The sequence below is a fragment of the Chelonoidis abingdonii genome, chromosome 23, assembly GCF_003597395.2.
Source record: "Chelonoidis abingdonii isolate Lonesome George chromosome 23, CheloAbing_2.0, whole genome shotgun sequence".
In the NCBI taxonomy this organism is placed as follows: Eukaryota; Metazoa; Chordata; order Testudines; family Testudinidae; genus Chelonoidis; species Chelonoidis abingdonii.
Genome location: NC_133791.1, coordinates 8640538 through 8660477, shown reverse-complemented (window position 1 = coordinate 8660477; position 19940 = coordinate 8640538). Strand labels below are relative to the sequence as shown.

General features: G+C 44.6%; 1 protein-coding gene across 2 annotated transcripts in view; it reads left to right on the top strand.

The window, feature by feature from the left end:
- Positions 1-19940, top strand: part of LOC116824594 (tyrosine-protein phosphatase non-receptor type 11-like) — a 93364-nt gene that overhangs the window by 48398 nt on the left and 25026 nt on the right. For both annotated transcript variants that reach the window (XM_032779977.2, XM_032779978.2), the window contains exon 2: positions 13999-14121. In XM_032779977.2, coding sequence (XP_032635868.1) covers positions 13999-14121 — 123 coding nt within the window. The remainder of the gene's footprint in view (positions 1-13998; positions 14122-19940) is intronic.

Genomic DNA, 19940 nt, shown 5'->3' with positions numbered 1-19940 from the left:
CCTTTTTCATGTATTTTTGGCTGTATCTCTGGGACTTGTCTGGGAAGGAGGAGGATAGTGACCTTTTTTTTTCAGCTGGCGTGCATCTTATCTGAGAGGCTCTGGCACAGTTTTCAAAGCCAAACCCTCCTGCTTCCCACCCCTTTGCTAAGCCAAACTAGAGGTTTGAGGAACACACCCTACCCTTCTCCATTCCCCAGTTCACCCCTTCAAAAATGAGCCTAAGGGAGTTAGGCACCTGACTAGACTTTGATCAGGAGCATGTAAAATACATGAAACAATCAATAAGAAACAGAGCACCTGATTCCTTTTTTAAAAAAAAAAAAGGAAAACCCACCAAGGGACTAATCTAAGGCTGGCAGCTAAGTTTGTGGAACATGATTCTCTGCTATCACGGCAATGAGTTTATTAGAAGCAGAGAACTGATTGATTGGTGGGTAAGCTCCTCTTTTCACCAAGATAAGGATGCGATTCACTTCTAGAAACAAAGGGGAGGGAGTATGGCCTGATGGGTAGAGCACTGGATTACTGGGTTTTAGGAGACCTAGGTACTATTGCCAGCTCTGCCTCTGGCCTGTTGGGTGACCTTGGGCAAGTTGCTTCACCCCTCCGTGCCTCAGTTTCCCCTTCAATCCTCATTTTACAAGTGGTCTGCTCAGGCCTGTCTTTTGTTGGTGGGTTTTTTGTTTTTTTTTTTTAAGCCCAGACCCAAGCCTGGGAGGGTTGAATAGTTTTTTAACCTGACCCCTCCCCGCTGACCATGAGTCGCTGTCGTCTCTCTACTCGCCCGGGGTTGGCATGGCTGGTGGCTGCGTGCTCCTCTCCTGCCATCCGCACCCCGTGCAATGTGCTGCGGGATGAGAGATACTGCCATCCCTTGGCAGGCATGTTCATTCAGGACCACGTGCAGCGAGATGGTGGCAGCTCACAGGAGTCGGAGCCGCAGCCACGCCAGCTGGCAGGAGGAGGAAAGCCAACCCAGCCTGGACTTGACACTTGTAGTCCGGTTGGGGTTGGTTTGCAGGGCTCTGAGGATAAAGATACTGACCACCTTTGAGAGGCATGTTGAGATGTACTGATGAAAGTGCTATAGAAAAACTGGGTATCTGTTTCTTTAAATGTATAGTGCTGTAGTGAACCCGATAGCTTCTGTTAAACAACCAAAAGGCAAACAGCATTGAAAAAGTATGAGTTCTATTTGATGCTTGTTATGACTAAATCATGTTACTTCTGTTTTAACCTCCTTTATCTCATTCATGCGAATGGCTGTTCTGCTGAGCACCACTATTGCTAAGCAGCATATTGTGGACCTGGCAGTGGGGAAGGGTTTAACGCAACCTTGTCTTGACCATATATAGATGGGGAGGGAGGAGAGGGCTCAGTATGAAGCGTTTTGCCCAGAAGTGACTCATCATGTAACTGAGCAGTGTTTCTCTGGGGAAGTCCCTTTGAATGTGCACTCTAACCAGCTACTTCAAAACTACATGGAAAATATCTGTACAGTTCTTGTCACCGGGCTGATGGAAAGTTTGCCGCTGGTTACAGGGTGCAGCTAGCAGTTGGAAATATGTGCACACCTGGGCATCTGCGGCTGCCCCCTAACGTACCAGAGTCTACTGGCTTCTACAAATATAGGAATTGCCATACCTGATCAGACATATAGTCCAGGTAGACTAGTATCCTATCTCCAGGCATGGCTAGTCGTTTCAGAGGAAGGTGGAAGAAACTCTGTAGTAAGCGGTTTTAGGATAACTTGTCCCCAGGGAAATTTCCATCCTGATCCAGTTAATGAGAGAGTGACTTCTGCCCTGAAGCATGAGCGTTTATGCCCTTCTAAATAGTCAGCTGCTTCCGGGGTCCTCAAGCATTGGTGCACCTCACTCCTGCCTATTCTCTGCCTGCGGCACATAAGTCTAGTCTCTGGGGGGCTGTAATACGCTGGTTGTTAGATTTAGTGTGAGGGTGCTGGGGTGTGTTGGTGGCCTGTGATACGCAGACGGTTGGATGGGCTGCTCTGGTGGTGTGCCCTTTGTGCCTTGATCTCTAGGACTAGTCTTGGCAGAATTCAATCTTTTAAATAACTTTGATAGAAAATATTGATATTTTTAAGCATTTTTTCTGACTTTTCACTGTTTTAAACTCCCACAGTTGCGGGAAGCGTGCGCACGCGCGCATGTGTCAGACTGCGGAGAGGTGGGGGTCAGACCATAATTGCTCGGTGACAGAAGTTGAGATTCAAACAGTTAATGGCTATAACCGTTAAAACACATCGGCAGTATTGTGTGTCTAAATGTACGAAGTAAATAGCCTTAAATTATAGTCTAAGAAGTTCTCAAGCAACGTTTTGCGTATTCCACTGATCTGTAAATTTTAAGTATTGATGTCACCTTGGTTTGTGAAATCCGTTTGCCAACATTTATCAATAAAAATTGAATCCTTCCAAGCATACCTATGACTTTGTTGAAATCAAATGAGTATATAACTTGCCAGCCTAAAGTAATAGCATTATTCTGCCTACATGTATATAGTATCCCTTATGGAAAAGCCCTATAGAACTGATAGGTCTAGAAGAAACAGAGTTCTATAGAAATTACTTTCAAATCCTGTGGAATATAAAGCAGCATTATCCCTGCTATAGAAGTATAGATGCTGGTTTCAAAATTTAATCCAAATGTTCTGTTTCCCTTAAGTTCTGTAAGACTTGTTCCCTAAAGGATGCTTTAAGTGGTGTGCAATGGAATGGCTAGCTGTCTGGATGCTGATTGCTTTGGGAAAATGGAAAATATTTACCTGTGTGTAAAACTGATTTTGTTTGCTGGATGTGTTTATTTAACACACTCCCTTTAGCCTAGGGTTGGTAGAATTTATTCTCTTGACAGGGATTTGAATTGAACCAGACTAGAAAGAGCCAAGGAGGCAGACTTGTCTTATCAGGTTTAGGAAATATTTTATGTGCAGGCATTCTTTTATGTAGAACCGCTGTTACTGTACTATTAAGAGAGAAACAACTAATCTACATATATGGAAACATCTGAAAGCAAACGCAGCATTTACTGTACAGTCAATGCCCAGTTTTAAAACACTAAGCTTTAATATACTAAAACAAATGTGACGCCCACACATCCCACGCCTCTCTAAATGATACCGAATTAAACTGCTTGCTTATTTCCATCTCCGTATCAACAAATCTTTGTGCAAGAGGTCTTAAACACCAAACTATGACACACGACCTCCGTGCTGCTCTGCTTATGGACTCACGATGACTTCTGTTTCCCGAACATCTTGCTTATTTATTCTCCCACACTGATTAGTGGTTCAGTGTTGTCACCTGACGTGATGGGATTTTTTTAATCCCTTGTCTTGCAATATTTGATATTAAAGCCCCAGCTACTGGAGTTAAGTAATTACTTTAGAATCTTGGCTTTCATTGCATGGAGGGGGAGGAGAATTTCACGTCCTTGTGGTTGTGGAAAAAAGATAGAAAATGTGACCTGAAGACTCAAAACACAGAGGAAATAAAAGAATCCAGCATTTATTGTTTAAAAAAACCCTCATGATTTATTTTTAGGCCCACCTCACAATCTTTGCCAGCCCCAAACAGTCAATACAGGAGCTCTCAATGCTTCCACTCCTGTCTTTGCCTTTTAGCCAGTTCCTGAAATGATTTCTTGACACTCTGCTCTTCCCTTTGCAACTTGGTGGCTTTTCAGGCATGGGCAGTTGCAGGGTATTAATTTTGCTTGTTTTTTATTTTTTCCATTTGGAAAGCACCAGATATCTTGGGCACTATACTGACCTGGGGGAAAGTTGATGGAAGGGGAAAAAGATATGTGTGAGGGACTCTAGACCTAAGGAAGGTTGTAGAGTATGTGTGCACTCCGGAGACTTATCTTAGCAGCGTTGCATAACCCCGTAATGTAGATGCAGCCTGCGCCGATGGAAGGGGTTTTTCTGTTGGTGTAGGAGCTTCACCTCTCTGAGCAATGGTAGCTAGGTTGATAGAAGCATTCTTCTGTCAGTATAGCTACATCTGCATTGGGGTTAGGTCAGCATAGCTATCTTGGTCAGGGTGTGCTTTTTTAACGTAGCTATGTAGACCTAACTTGCATGTAAGCGAGACTCTATGGTGCAACTTCTCTGCACAGACAAGGCCTAAAGTCTTTTCTATATGTAGAATTGCCTAACGAGTTCTTTGTTCTCGTTAAGCTTAACTCAGTGGGAACAAGGCATTTTTGTTCTGGAATAAGTGTCCCCACATGGAGTTATTAGGAACAGCTATAGCGCTTTAAATTCTCACTCTACCATAATCCGCATTCACTTTCAGACAAGCCCTATGAAAGAGTGCCTTCATTGCCCAGTTGAGGTCAATGGGAACTGCAGGTGCTCAGCCCTTTACAGGATGCACGGAGTTCCTCACAGGAGCAGGCCCAACAAGACAGCACTTTCCTCTGGATCTCCCAGTGTAACTCTTTATCTGGATGCAAATCACATCTGGCAGGGTGCACACAAAGTTTGTCCTTCTTATACTCTGTTCTGAGAGCGTAAGGCATGTGTTGGCCTTGTGCGAGAGACAAGGCAGCGTGAGGTAAAACCGTGTGAAATGAAGGGGCGATTGCTGTTTTTATGGCTCATTACAATTTGTAACACATGCCCTCCTGCCTGTTAACCCTTAATTCCACACTTCATTGTAAGTGGTCTCTCCTATAGCACGTGTGAATCCCTTCTGCCTAACAATCTGTCCTATCTTGTGTTTAGCTTGGACACTTTGGTTATCTCCTCTGGACCTGAGGAACTGCTCATTGAAGCTCAAAAGCTTGTTGCTTCCACCAGAATAAGTTGATCCAATAAAATGTTCCCACACCCACCTTGTTTCTCTCAGGGCCTGGGTCCAAAACTGCAAAAGCCACCATTTGTAGGCAAGTTAAAATAGAGTGGGATTTTTAAATCCTGTTTTGATGGGAAATGGGCATCCAAACCCCTTTGAGCGGCACTGAAGACTTCAACCTGGATACATTGTTTTCCAAGTTCCCTTTCTTTGCAAAATAGATTTTTAAATAACATCGATTCTGGGAAAACATTTAGAGTATCCAGCTATTCCAGTGTGGTCTCCAGACCTCCACAGGGCTATTAAAAAAAAAAAAAAAAAAAAAAAAAACGCTTTTGTCTATGTCAGCATTGTTTTTTAGAAGCAAGATCCAAACCAAACACCCACCCCTCAATTGTTTTGGGGTGAAGTTTCTTTGGACCTGGAACTTTGTGAAATGAGCCAATGTCCAGATTCACTCAGTTTATAATAATATAGAGATGAAAACTAATTCTTGAGCCTCAGTCTGTTTGTGGATGATGTGGTTTTTGATGATTTCGTTTCAGGAAATTTGAAAATGGCCAGGGAGGTGTTTTTTATGGCTGGTGTCAATCTTTTAAAAAAACTTTTGTAACACAGGTTGACGTTTGTTTTTTTTTTTCTCCTCCCTCCAGATGACTTATATTATTGCCACAACACAGTTCAATAAAAGTAAGTTTTTTTTGGTCTTTTATTAGCACCAAAGTTAGAGTATGTCTTCGCTGGGAAAAAGAAGTATGTTTTTAACATAGGTTAGCTGGCTTGAGGTTAAAATAACAGTGGAAAACATGGCAACTCTGCTTTTAACTTGTTACCTGCTCAAGTTCAACCTCAAATTTCCCTGTAGGTAGGCTTGGAAGGAGTAGATTTTTACTGGTAAATGTCAATAAGCCTGGATTTCACCCCACACTAGCTGACAAAATACTTCCATTGATTGAAATTTACAGATGGGCAAAGATTAAAAAATAACAAAAAGCTGTTTGAGAACTTAGTTTGATTTTAAGGATATTCATATTGTCAACATCACATGTCCAAATAGACAACTTGTGTTTTAACTATTATAGAGTCTTGAATTTCAACATCTAGTAGTAGAAATTAACAGTCTGACTTCTGTCCTCTTCCCCCGGCCCCACCTTTGTCTGGCCCCTCCATAACTTCCTGAAACTGTCATTCGAATTCAGCCAAGTGGCAGCCTATCTACAGGCTTCAACTCAAGGGCTTAAGTGGGGCATATGCCATATGCTGGTTCCTATGCATTGTGGTGAATCTCATGAGCATGAAGCAAAAAATATGATGCTTTTTCCTCAACCCCTTATCAATGACGACCAGCTTTCTGCTTGTGATCCTAGCTGTCATGGCGATAGATGTTCTGATTGGTGCATTTGAGGGAGGTTGAGTGTGCAAGGAAAGGCTATGTGCATACATGGCTGAGTCAACATATGTAGCTGGGCGATGTACATCTTGCTCAGAATGGAAATTTCATTATTCTTTTGTTCTTGGCAGGCTTAGTCTTAACACTTCTGCTTTCCCGTCACTAGGGCTGCAGGAAATGTTCTGCCCTGGGTGTCTCGAAAAGGGGGAGAACTATTCTTTGTGACATGGGGGGGGGGGGTTCTGTCATCCTGGGACAGTGGAGGTCACAATTGTGACCATCACAGTCAGCGCTGGGCATTATGACGCAGCTGCCGGAGGACTGATAGGGTTGAGAGAGATGATGCTGTGTGAACCTCAGTGCATTGACCAGACGCAACACCACTCAAGCAGATGCGTTACGATGTTGGCATAATGGAGAACTTACGTTGGTGGGAGTCACGTTTAAGTGTAAACACGTGCACAACTAGGTCAACACAAGGCGGCTTCTGTCAATCTAACTTTGTAGTGTAGACCTGGCTTCAGTGCAGCGCTGCATCAGTGCCTCTGTAGCATTTCTAGTGTAGATGAGGCTAAGGCAGGGTTTGAAGCAATTGAACTAATTGGGGTTTATCCTCATTTATGAGTAGGGTAAATCCTGGGGTTTGTACCAATTTAAGGCTTGCTCCTACCTGTAACTGGGGTGAGCCCTAACTAGTTCAGTCGTTGCAAGCTCCAATTGGCCCTTGTCTGGTCTTAGGGTCAGCCCGTGTGCAGCTACATAGGTGGCAGTCCACTGCTAGCTGAATTGGGACTAGTTCAGAGTGCGAACAAGACCTCAGGAAAAAGGTTAGTGTAGACACAGTCTGTGGAGGAGGAAAAGCTAGTAAGATCCTGACATCACAAGAGCAGTTGAGACTCAGCTGAGTTGCCTCAAGGGAAAGTGTTGCATATGTCATGTGGGTTGTCTGGGTTGTCTCGTGTTCACCAGGTGGTTAGTCATTCCAGGTTTTTCACAGAGGGCTTTCCGGCATTTTTTGTGGTTGTCAAACCTCTTTTTCTCCTTTTGACTGAGGGCTGGAGCATTAGTCAGCCTGGCTTTACATTTAAACAGAGAGCATCTCTCGCTGCATTACTGTGTCAATTCCTGTCCAGACTGAATCAGGCTTTCATAGCCGCCTTCCCTCCAGAAAGGCCTGAGTAACTTCCTTCTGTGAGTCTGGCTCCTGTGCTGTGTTTAACTTGTCTTGTTTTACAGATTTCCTGGGGCAGCTTCTATTGTTGATCTTTGGGTTCCTGAAAAGTGCTTGGGGGTTTTTTTATTTATTTTAAATTTTTTTTTTGGTTCGAGTGAACCATGGAGGAAATCTCCCATTTCTTTGTAGAAAAGCAGACTTGTCTGGAGAAGATTTCAGTTCCAAATATAAAAATGATGATTGTTACTTTAAATGAAGACAGAGATCTAAGTCCTTTTAAGGCTGACCCACAGCCTTAAGCACAAAAGAACAAACAATTTAATAGTTGCACCACATGTTTTATTTTACAGTGGGTCACTTCTGCAATTCATGTTGACTACAACAATGGACCCACTTGAAGAATGTTACACTAGTCATACTTTCATCTTGCGCTTTCCTTCCCAGAGGATTGATTGTGGGTGGGTGTGTGTGTGAGAGAGAGAGAGATCTATATTCCTAATTAAAGAAGGCTTGAATTTAATTACTTTTTTAGTTATATTAGCTTTTGTTCTGTTTTTAAATCCACTGTCTCAAGTTGTAGAGGGAAATATCTTCTGTTGGGAAGCTGTAACTTTCCCATTTTTAGCCCTCACGGGCTGCATGCAAGGTTCACTACCCAGTCCTGCACCAATAATGGGTCATTTTTGGGAAAAAGAAACCACGGTAACTTCTGATGTTGTCAGATTAAGCTGGGGATCTCCCAAAAAGCAGCTTTCTTTCAAGACTTCTTTCAAATACTTCTTGCTTCCTGTCAGGGCAGAGGTTATTGCAAGAGCAGCTTCCCTTTTGGGCCAACTTTGAACCCGAAAATTAAAGAAAAACCAAAAAAAAAAAAAAAACCCCAAAAGATTGGGTGGGATAACTGGGAATTAAGTCACCTGCATTTGTTTCAGCCTTGTCAAAGGTTTGGTTTGGAATGTGTATTTGAACTGAACTAGTGAGCCCGCAGTTTTTGCACAGCTTATTTATACATACGCAGAGAGTGTCCTTCAAAAAGATTTTGCATTTAGGAAAGGGAACTACTGAGTGGGGATACCCTTGTGGTGATCATCTGTACTTGAAACAGTCGCTTTCATGCTGCAAGTCTGCAGTTAGCTGCGTTTCTAGGGCAGAGAACTATCCCAAGGCAGTTCTCAGCAAGTTGTTCCCTTCTGCACGTAGCCTTCAGGAGAGACCTGGAGGGGAGGCTTTGTTTTTTCTCTTAGCACCCAGTGAGGATCTGTAAACCTACTGATGTTTGGAAGAGATTCTTCCACTACTGAACTCAGCAGTTGGCCTTTCCTGCCTCTGTTTATGAGGACCACCTAGGTTTTCATGCTTCGTGCTCACTAAACACAGCGGGGTGTGTGCATGGATGTTTGTATTGACTTCTTTCCAAGCAGTAGGAGTGACGAGGGAAACATCTTGGCTTTTAGGTTCTGCTTAGCTTTTGAGAAACAAGCCCAAAACTCGACCCCCTGAGGCGCCACCTTGTCCTCTGTTACTAATGGCCTTGTTCCAATTTTGGGTGAGCAAGGGTCGTGGTGCTGCATGTGAAAGGCCCACATTCCTTTGCCATAGTGCACTGAGAATCAGTAGCCAAAGAAACAGCTGCTAATGAGCATTGCAATGGGCCCAGGGCAGCTAAGGAGATACGGAGTGGAGGAAGAGACTGGAAAACTGGAGGATACTGGGCATCTCTGCCCCTGAGCCACCATCCTGCCATTCCTCCATAACAATAGTGAGACCCCTTCCCACCCTTAACTCAAGAGGCTCCCCCAGCATCTCTGTTCCTCCTGCCATCAGTGACCACCTTAATACAGCTGCCCTGGTTTGTGACATCAAAAATATGGATCTAGCCAAAAATCTGCTAGCATTTAAATTATTAATTGTGGGTTACAGAGATCTTTGTAGGTGTCAAGTATCAGGGGGTAGCTGTATTAGTCTGTAGCCACAAAAATAACAAGGAGTCTGGTGGCACCTTAAAGACAAAACAGATTTCTTTGGGCATAAGCTTTCGTGGGTTAAAAAACCTCACTTCTGCAGAAAGCTTATGCCCAGATAAATCTGTTTTGTCTTTAAGGTGCCGCTGGAGAAATAAAAAAAACTAACTTAGAGTTGGTAAGACAACTCCCACCTCTTCATGCTCTCTGTATGTGTATATACATTATCTCACTATATGTTCCATTCTATGCATCCGAAGAAGTGGGCTGTAGCCCACGAAAGCTTATGCTCAAATAAATTTGTTAGTCTCTAAAGTGCCACAAGTTTTTCTGTTCGTTTTTTCAGACCACACTGAGGTTCGTGCATGTCTGCCCTGGTAGGGATTGTTTATATGCGTATAAAGTCGTGTAGCCCAGAGTTACCTGTGATGCATTTAGCTAGAGAGAACAACAATCATGCCCAACGCTCACAGCCCATCTTTGTCATTGAGCACTCAGCTAAAACACTCTCCATGACATTTCGCAACTTTGCCTTGTTTCCAAGCTCCATTAAACTCCATTAGAGCCATTTGTTTTTCTGGCTGTAGCAGCTTTCTAGAATACTAAGTATTTGGCTTCTGCACATGGCAGTATGATGAAAGGAGAGTTGCTGCTTGCGGTCTCAGAAGTGAGAGGTTCTAAAATGGTTCAGATTCTGACCTCCACTCCATTTTCAACATGTGTGTTTGGACCAGTTACAATGTAACTCTTCCCCCATCCCCTATTTTGGAAAAGAGCGTTTTAGTCATGGGGGAAACAGCCCTAATTGTTGAGGAAACATTACATTTTATTTTAATTTTCTCTGTGTGGACACGTGTATGAGTCTCTTGCGCGCACACACAAACAGGGGCAAGACGTTTCTCTGTCCTTTACTTTTTCCCATCTGTGAAATGGAGATAATGATTTCCTGCCAGACAGGAGGGTTGTGAGGTTTAGCTGGCTTTAGCGTCCGACATATAAACCACAAGAAGAAGAAATCTGGGGACATTTAATAAGTTGAAGACCCCAATTTCCCTTTTAAAGGGTTGATTTGAGAATGAGGTCTTGCGTTTTGGAGTCACTTTGTTTAGAGTAGTAGTGCAAATCTCTCCGCCCAAGTGAGGTCTCTTCCGAGATTGTCCATTGTCACTGGAAGGGGAGTTTGAGTGCAGTGTGTAGAACTTCAGAGTTATGAGCACCTCGGGAATGGAGGTTGTCCGTAACTCTAAACAAAACATTATGGTTCTTTCAAATGTTTACAACTGAACATTGACTTAATACGGTGTGAAACCTTACTATGCAGAAGAAAAATGCTGCTTTCAACCATCTTAATGTAAACGAAAGTTTCCTTGTCAAATCCTTTTTTTTTTTTTTTTTTTTAAATTACTTTTACTAGTTTATGTTTAACACAGTACTGTGCTGTATAGTATTTGCTTTTTGTCTCTGCTGCCTGATTGTGTACTTCTGGTTCCAAATGAGGTGTCTGATTGACTGGTCAGTTCATAACTCTGTATTTGCTCTTGTCTGCTGTGACCGCAAACCCTTGAGGGACACCACTTCACAGTACTGTGCAGTTAGCTGTCATTTAAGATGAATGCAAGGAGTATTATAGCAGCTCACCTGCTTAAAGGTGTATTAGAGCTTTCTAGCTAAGACCTTTTAACTAATATGTATGAATATGCTAGGTCAAAATATTAAAAAGTGACTAATGATTTTGGGTGCTTCAGTTTTTAGATGTGCAACTTGAGATGCTTTTAAAGGGGCCTCATTTTCCAGAACACAGGTTCAGTGCATTCAGAAAATCAAGCCCTATTTAAGGAATGTCGAACTGAGCACCCAAAAATGGTCACTTCTGAAAAAATCTTTGCCCTAGTGTAGATAAGGCTTTAACTCGGGCTGGGCTGGGGAAAGCACCAGTGTCTTGTAGTTCCATCAAGGGATTTTGGTACTGATTGAAATCGTGAGAATTGAGGTCAGTAGATGACTTGACTTGACACTCTGAACCTGAGATGAAATGAAAATAATCTAACTGATGATGAAACCTTGTCCCCTATGCATAAGTTGTCTCCTTTTTACCAACCTTTCTTCATTGGTACTCCCTGTGATCTACATACACTAACACCAGTGGCACTGCTGAACAGTTCTCAAAGCAGCGTCCCTTGTCCTGCTGTGTTCTCTGCTTTCTTTTATAATCTGATGCTGAGGACTCGGCTAGTTTTTGATGGTCTTAGTGCTTTTTAAAAAATTTTTAAAAGCAGTGCTCGTGGGATGACTGCCATCTTGGCTAAGACTCCCGGGGTGGAACCAGGGAACTCCAGAGCTGAAATTGAGTAGCTATAGCTGGAGCTAAAAGTCAAGACTCCCGAGTTGCTGCTTTAACAGACCCGTATCCTCTGTGGGTTGTGCATAGCGGGACCCATGCTGGCCAATGGGTCACTCAAACACTTTAAAAGGGGTGTTAAAATTAGGCCCTCGGTGTCTCCCTAACGCAGGCAATGGCAGGACAAGCTTCCCCCATAATGCCCTGCCAATGTGTCTCAACCCTCTCCTGGAGGAACCACCTCATGGTGTAAGGATAGCTCTGTCTCCTTGGCCTGTTCAGTCCCTTGCAGCACTTATAATGAGAATTGTGCCTCTTGAGTTAGTCTGATACTCTCTAGGTACAGGTGTATTATTATCACCTGGAAAATTGGGTTCTCTCTGGGGCACTGGCCATGCTGCAGCTCTAACAAAACTTGTGGCCAATCCAGGTCTAAACATGACTTGTGTCCACCCACCATGTGGTTAATGCTGTTAAACACAGCGCCTCACTGGCCAGGGCCTAGACTAAGCTCATGAGTAGGGTTGCTGAATCTGGGGTGCAAACTGGGACCTCTGAGCCATTTTGTCTGGGGCAGCTCCCTCAAAACGGATGAATAGGGGCAACCTCTACTCATTGGCCTAGTTAACACTAGCTTTTTTCGCTTTAAAAATCCCCCCTTTCATGAGGGCTCTGTGCAGTCTTAGTACATCACAGGTGAGCCCCCTCTCCTCCTTCCCTGATCTGGCAGCAGACCCAGATGGGGAGGGCCCGACCCTCTCTCTGACCACTACCACTTTGGCAGCAGAATCAGAGTAGAAAACTCTGGAAGGTCTGATCTTTGGCTTCTCGCTTAGGTTCCATGGCTACGAGGTAGCATTAGAGCTTTGGTGTTTTTTGTGCTATTTTGGTTTGGCTTTTTTCGCTTTTTTTTTTTTCCGTCTTAAGACACCCACACAAACCTTTAAATGAATACCACAAACGGGCCTGTCATACGTTGGGCCAAACTGACTTACAGCAACTGACTTTGGCCTGCTTCTTAACTGCTTTCATAGGGCCCCCATGAGTTAGGACTCAACCTAGAACTGTTATTTCTCCGACCATTTACACCACCTTGTGCTAAAAAAAAACTTCTGTTGTTCCTGGGGCAGTGGCATAGGAGGTGTGGCTTGATTTTTCTCTTGCTGTTATTCGGTCTGTAAGTGAATAGAGCAGGGTGGGTGAACTTTTTTTGCCTGTGGCTGTGCCTCCCCAAACAGCCTGGCCCTCAACCCCCTCTCACTTCCTACCCCCTGACTGCCCCCCCCGAATCACCAACCCACCCAACCCCTCTTGCTCCTTGTCCCTGGGACCCCTCCGCTGCACCTAACTGGCCCCCCAGGACCCCACACCCTATCCAGTCCCTCTGTCCTCTGACTGCCCTGACCCCTATCCACACCTCCGCCCCTGACAAACCCCCTCGGGACTCCCACGCCTATCCAACCCCCCCTTGTCCCCTGACTTCCCCCTGGGACATCCACCCCCGCCCCTTTACCATGCTGCTCAGAGCACCAGGATTGGCTGCTGTACCGTCTGGCTGGAGCTAACCACGCCACTGCGCAGTCTAGAGCACTGGGGCAGGCTGGTAGCTCTCAGCCACGCTGCCTGGCAGGAGCTCACAGCCCCACCACCCAGAATGCAGGGGCTAGCGTCCCCGGCTGGGAGCGCAAGGACCAGACAGGATGGTTCCGCTGGCCATAGTTTGCCTACCTCCTGTACAGAGCATGTGTATGTGATTGCCCCCCCACCCTCAAATTTTCAGAACCCTGCTGTCTTCTTCTAAACACTTGGGTTCATTTCCTTCAGCTTCCCGCTGGTTATTGATGGTAGAAAGAAAGAGACCGAAAAAAAAACCCCATCTCTAACTTCCAAATAGCAACACTGCACCCTTCCTCCCTCCTCCCCTTCCCACAGCTAGCTTGTATATTTCCAGTCTTCTGTGTCTGCGCCGATAGGGAGGAGAGAGGGATGGGAACTGCCGTTCTGAGATCCCACCCAAACTAATCGGGGGGAGGGGGGGAAGGGTTGGGGCAGAGCCGTTGAAATGCAAACATCTGCAAAGGATGGTTCTTGGTCCCTAGGACAGTGTGGGGCAAGCTTGTATCTTTGAGAATTGTAACCAGGTGGGATGGAAAGAGCAAGAGACCCATCGCTTTCAAGTGGGTCCCAAGTTCTCCCACCTGCCCTAGTCAGTGAACAGAAGCCAGTATGAACACGGTGGAGGAGATGTTGATGACTGACTGGATGGTACTTAATGTATATTTCTTTTCACACCCCACATTTTCGTTGTAGGTGGTTTCACCCCAACATCAATGGAATAGAAGCAGAGAAGTTGCTCCTGACGAGAGGTGTCCATGGGAGTTTTCTGGCCCGGCCTAGTAAAAGCAATCCAGGAGATTTCACTCTCTCAGTCAGGTATGAAAATGGGGGCAAGGGGTGAAGCACCAGGGCAGCTATAGGCATTGGCCTAAATTTTCAGGCATGCACTCTTGCTGACACTTGATTAAGTGGGCAAATCCCTGACAAATACTTATGCAAATGAGGGAGGGGGAGGGGCAGCTGCCTGCTGCATACAGGTACCCATACATGGGCCTGATCCCATCTTGTTCAAGTCAATGGGAGTCTTTCCACTGACTTCCACAAGCTTTGGCTTGAAAGGGATTGTGCGCACATTGGGCCAACTTGTTGATTCCTGTTGAGCATGCATAATAGAACACTGGCAGGGTTCTGTGTTTTAGGTGCGAATGCTGATAATTGAGAGCTTTAAGTGCAAGAGACAAGCTAGTCCTCTGAATGTCAGCTTTGAATCCCTCAGCACCCAAGCAACACAGCATTAAATCCTGGCACGACTGAATGATCCCTTCATTGTTCCAGATTAAACTTGAGTACCATTCATGTTGTGTAGACCTTTTGAATGAGACCTGTGAAAACCCAGGTCCTGTCTGCTCTGCATGGACAAGATCTCAAGGCAACTTCCATTAAAAATAGGGCTTTCCCCTTGAAGACTGGGCCAGTGTGTCTCATTGTCAATGCCCAAACTATTATAGAAATGAATCTTGTGATTACAGTGATTTGGCTTTGGTATGTGGCCTTCCAGGAAACAGTGGGTCGTGTTCCATTTGTGTCTGGTGGGACTCCACTGATATGAAAGTTTTAAAATGAAGATGAACATAATGGCCCCACTGGGTCAGACCAGAGGTCCAGCTAGCCCAATTTCCTGTATTCTGACAGTGGCCAATACCAGATGCTTCAAAGGGAATGACCAGAAGAGGGCCGTCGTAGAATATCAGAGTTGGAAGGGACCTTAGAGTTCATCTAGTCCAACCCCTTGGTCAAAGCAGGACCAATCCCCGGACAGATTCTTGCCTCAGATCCCTATGTGGCCCCCTCAAGGATTGAACTCGCAACCCTGGGTTTAGCAATCCAATGCTCAAACCACTCAGCCATCCTGATCAAGTGCTCCCTTCCCTGTTGTCCAGTCCCAGCATCTGGCAGTCAGAAATCTAGGGACACTGAAAGCTTGGGATTCCATCTCTTAACGTCTTGGCTAATAGCCATTGATAGACCTATCCTGCATGAACTTATCTAATTCTTTTTTTAATCCAGTTATAGTGTTGACCTTCACAACATTGCACAGGTTAACTGCATTCTGTGAAGTACTTCCTTTTGTTTTAAAACTGCTGCCCATTAATAATCATGCGGTGACCCCCTGTTCCTTGTGTTATGTGAAGAGGTGAATAACACTTCTTCTTCACGCCATGCATGATCTTATAGATATCTATAATATCGCCCCTTAGTCAGCTCTTTTCCAAGCTGAATAGTCTGTGTTTTTAATCTCTGCTCATATGGAAGCTGTTCCATACCCTTAATCATTTTTGTTGCCCTTCTCTGCGAGGTGACCAGAACTGCACACAGTATTCAAGGTATAGGCATACTGTGGATTTACATAGTGGCATTGTGATATTTTTTTGTCTTGTAATCTATCCGATAATGCAAAGAATAAAGTTGACTCCCTGGGTCCGTGAGGCTAAAAGGGGACGTTGGTGTGTTCCAGGGGTAGCTTTAACCCCCCTGTGCCATACCTACCTGAAGCCTTGCCGATAATAAAACAGGGTCCATGGCCCCATGCAAGCCTCTTCTGAGGTTATTTTAGTCGTTTTTTGTTTTTTTTTTCCAATGGTTATTAACTTAGCTTTTCAAGTCATTACCATATACTTAGTTTAAAGTACCCTCATGCAGCAATATGTTGGTTAGTTTTATTTTCATGTTCTCCTGATCTGGCAGGGTATTGCAGTGTTACAGGATGTGAGCATAACTCGTTAATTGGAGGGACTGTATCCCCCTCCCCCAGTGCCCTGGCTTTTGGTAGCCACTTGCAGGTTTTAATAGTGTCTTTTTTGAATATTTCAAGTGAGAGTTTTCACTTTTGTTGTTGCCCAAAAATAAAATGTCGCTCCTCCTCCCCGTGTTCCGCCCCCCCACCGCCACGATTCCTCTTTCTGATGCTGGAACCTAAAATATTCCCATTCATGCCGATCTGCAAAGGGCAACTAGTTTCTTGGCCATAGTGAGAGAGGGTTTTGCCTTTGTTACTCTCTCTAAAGCAAGCAACAATTGATCTGTTCACAAGCTAAACAGAGCCCCTGACTTTTCTGACCATAGAGCAGTAATGCAGGGGGCCATGGGAAGGAATGTGGCTAAACTCTCTAGCCTGCTGAAAATTTCAGCATCAGACTTTAATTGCTTACGCTGCAGGTAATCTTTGCAATCAGAAGCTGTTGCGTTTAATAAGAGACAGGAAGTGTTTCTAATTAGAATGGAAAATAGAGTTAGTCACACAAAGCTGCCTTGAACAAGCTGATCACTGGAAGAGAAGAAGCGTAAGACTGGGTTTGGCTCTGTGATGCTAATGCCTTTTTTCTTTTAATTTAGTTTTTTGTGAGTCAGTGTTTTTTGTCCGTTTTCAAAGTGAGCCACTGACAGCATCTCGGTAGAGTCAGGTATAGTGTGTGAGAAGCAGCATCTGTCTGCACAAGCTTTCCTTTCCAGCACTCTGCCCACACATGCCTGCCATTCCAGTGCCTCGCTGGGGCACTGTTCTTAGCTGGCCTTTCAGCACTACCCTGGGTAACACAACTGATGATAGTGGAAACTGCCCTTAAATCTGCAACCCCTTCTGTTCTGCTCCTGGAGCACACTGTGGTAGAATGGTTAAAATGCCAGTGACCTCCTCCAAAATAGCCGCTGCTAACCAAAGCTTCCCAGATCTCTTGTATAAGGAAGTCTGTTCCTTGTTCTGGCAGGTGTGTGGGGAAGGGGGGGCAGCAGAGGGAGAGGAGGGTGATTTGGGATTTCAGGGGAGTTCCTGAAACATTTTTCTAGAAGACGACATTTGTGTTGCCATTTAGTCTGATCCATGATGATTTTACATTTGGGGGGCAGTTATTGTATGTGCTAAGGGTGCAGGTGCTTTCCCACTACTCTTTGGGAACTGGGATGGTTGGTTACTATTTGTAGCCCAATGGAGTCTTAAGCCTGATGGTCTCTAGGTGTTACCACAGGACAAATATTGACTTAAAAAAAACCTGTGGGTTGCTCAACCCAAGTCAAATGTCCCTCACCCACGGCCAGCGAGGTGTGTGTCAAGCACAGAACACGAAGTTTACCTTGAAGTCTTAATATTTATCAATTGTGTGGCCACGACCCACTGACACATTTTGATTCAATGGAAATTCTGAACCAACCTCACACACAAAGTATGAAATCAGCAAAGGCTGTGACACTCAGGCACTTTCCTGGAAACATTTGTTTGTGAATTTGATTTTTGCATCTGAAGCTTCAAATATGACACCTGGGTTGCTTAAGCGATGGAAAAAATCTTTCCCCCTGATTCTTACCTTTGACAACATACTGTCATCTAAAATCTTCCCACCTTAGCTTCCTTCTCATTTCTGGTGACTACCTTCAAATGCTGGCTTTGTCACACACATGGGGCCATATGCATGATGTAGGGCAGGGGTCAACAACCTTTCAGAAGTGATGTGCTGAGTCTTTGTTTATTCACTCTAATTTAAGGCTTCGCATGCCAGTAATACATTAACATTTTTAGATGGTCTCTTTCTATAAGTCTATAATATATAACTAAACTATTGTTGTATGTAAAGTAAATAAGGCTTTTAAAATGTTTAAGAAGCTTTGTTTAAAATTAAATTAAAATGCAGAGCCCCTGGACTGGTGGCCAGGACCTGGGCAGTGTGAGTGTCACTGAAAATCAGCTCACGCACCACCTTCGGCATCCTGATGTAGGGTATCTCCTCTTGCACACATTTCATGAGTCAGGAAAGCAGTTCTGCACGTGCTCATGTCCTATTGAAACTGATGCCATGTAAGCGTGTGCTTTCATGAACTGGAACTATAAAGCATAGATCAGTGTACAGAATGAGTTGCAACCAATCATGTTGCTCAGCATGTTCTTCAAAGAACCCAATGGGTCTGAAAAGTCAGGAGCAGAAATACCTTTTCAGAAAGCAGCCTAGCCTTCTACCTTCAGCTTCTCCAAGAATGTGTGACAAGGCAGCTTTCTTTGTGAGAAGGGGGATGTGGGCCCAGGAGAGAGGTTCGATGTAGCTCTGGTTGACCAGACCCCAAACAGAGGGATCCACATGTTCATGGATCTCCTGCTAGACTCTCGAAAGAGACTTTTCTGCTGTTTTGCAGAACCTCAGAGGCCTTTGACAAAAGATGCAGCGGACTCTGTCCGCATCCCTGGCGTGCCTCTTCCCACTTAATCCAAGCTGCATACAGTGAAACGAATACTTGCTTCTGTCCCTTCAGCAATTACTCTATGTAGGGTTGGAAATGGAGCGACACCCTCTTTATCTTCTTTGTACTTATTTGGAAAATCAGGTAACTTCTGAGTGAGTCAGGTTAGTTCTTTCTTTCCAAACCAGTGAAAAATCTGAATGGAGACAAATTCAAAAACAACCTTCCTTGCTCCATCTGTTTTCTTCCTTCTTTCCTCCCCTCCCTTAGGATAGTTTTTCAGCTAGTCAGTATAACACATTGCCACACTTGGGATATTACAAACCCCTCATATTCCAGTATTGGAATACTTGGATGCTGTTTTCTTGAGCAGTTTTTATTTTTGACATGGGTCTGTGAGTACTGAGCCTTTTATTAATGGAGTCTCTCAAGCTCTGTGCGCTTCAGCAGTGCTAACAACACATTTAATAATAGCTATGCATAAATATTTGATTCAACATAGAGCAGAAAGGGTCTTGCAACTTTAGCTGAAGAAATGCAGTAGTGACTCTATTACTCAGATTAAGGGAGAGATAACTGACAAGAAACCGTTGTGTATATTATCTTAGCCTGTATCTGTAAAGTGTTTAGCCCAGTGTGATCCTGATCTCTGCTAGTGTATCTAGGTGCTACTGGAATACAGATAACAAGGTGACTGTGCACACCTCAGTGGGTTACTTGGTGCTGAATTGCCCTTTCAGGGACTGGCGCATGTGGGTTATGAGAAGTGGAGCCTTTTCACAGGGACTTGAGAACAAGCCAATCCTTCCTGTTTTATTGTAGTTGCACGCAAAGCTAGTCTAGACCAGGATCTTGAGGGAACAATGGGGCACTTTTGGAAAGATTTTGTTAAACTTCCACGGGTTTGTAAAACTTAATTTGGTTTGAAGGACAGTTATAGAAAATGTTAGGGCGGGCGATGTGGAATGGTGACATCAGAGGTTGCTCAGCCAGTCATCTTAGAGCTGATTTGCATAGAGGCTATTTGCATATTGCATTCTCGATTTAAAAGATGTTCTAAAAATACCGTAAAAGCTAGGCCTGTTTTCACTTCGCACTTAATCACCACTCTTTTTTTTTTTTTATCTGTTTAAAGGAACCCCTCGATGCTAATTAGGGTTTTGATACCCAATCTTACAAAGCTCAGTACTGGCTCTTATCAGAACTAGCCTCTTATACCAGGGGTGATGTGATAGTGGTTACTTGAGAGAAGCAGGGAGAGACCCTGGACTGCAGGGCCGGGTCCAGGCCCCAGCACGCCAAACGCGTACTTGGGGCAGCATGCCGCAGGGGGCGCTCTGCTGGTTGCCGGGAGGGCGGCAGGCGGCTCGGGTGGACGTCCTGCAGGCGTGCCTGCGGAGGGTCCACTGGTCCCGCAGCTCCAGTGGAGCATCCGCAGGCATGCCTGTGGGAGGTTTACCGGAGCCGCGGGA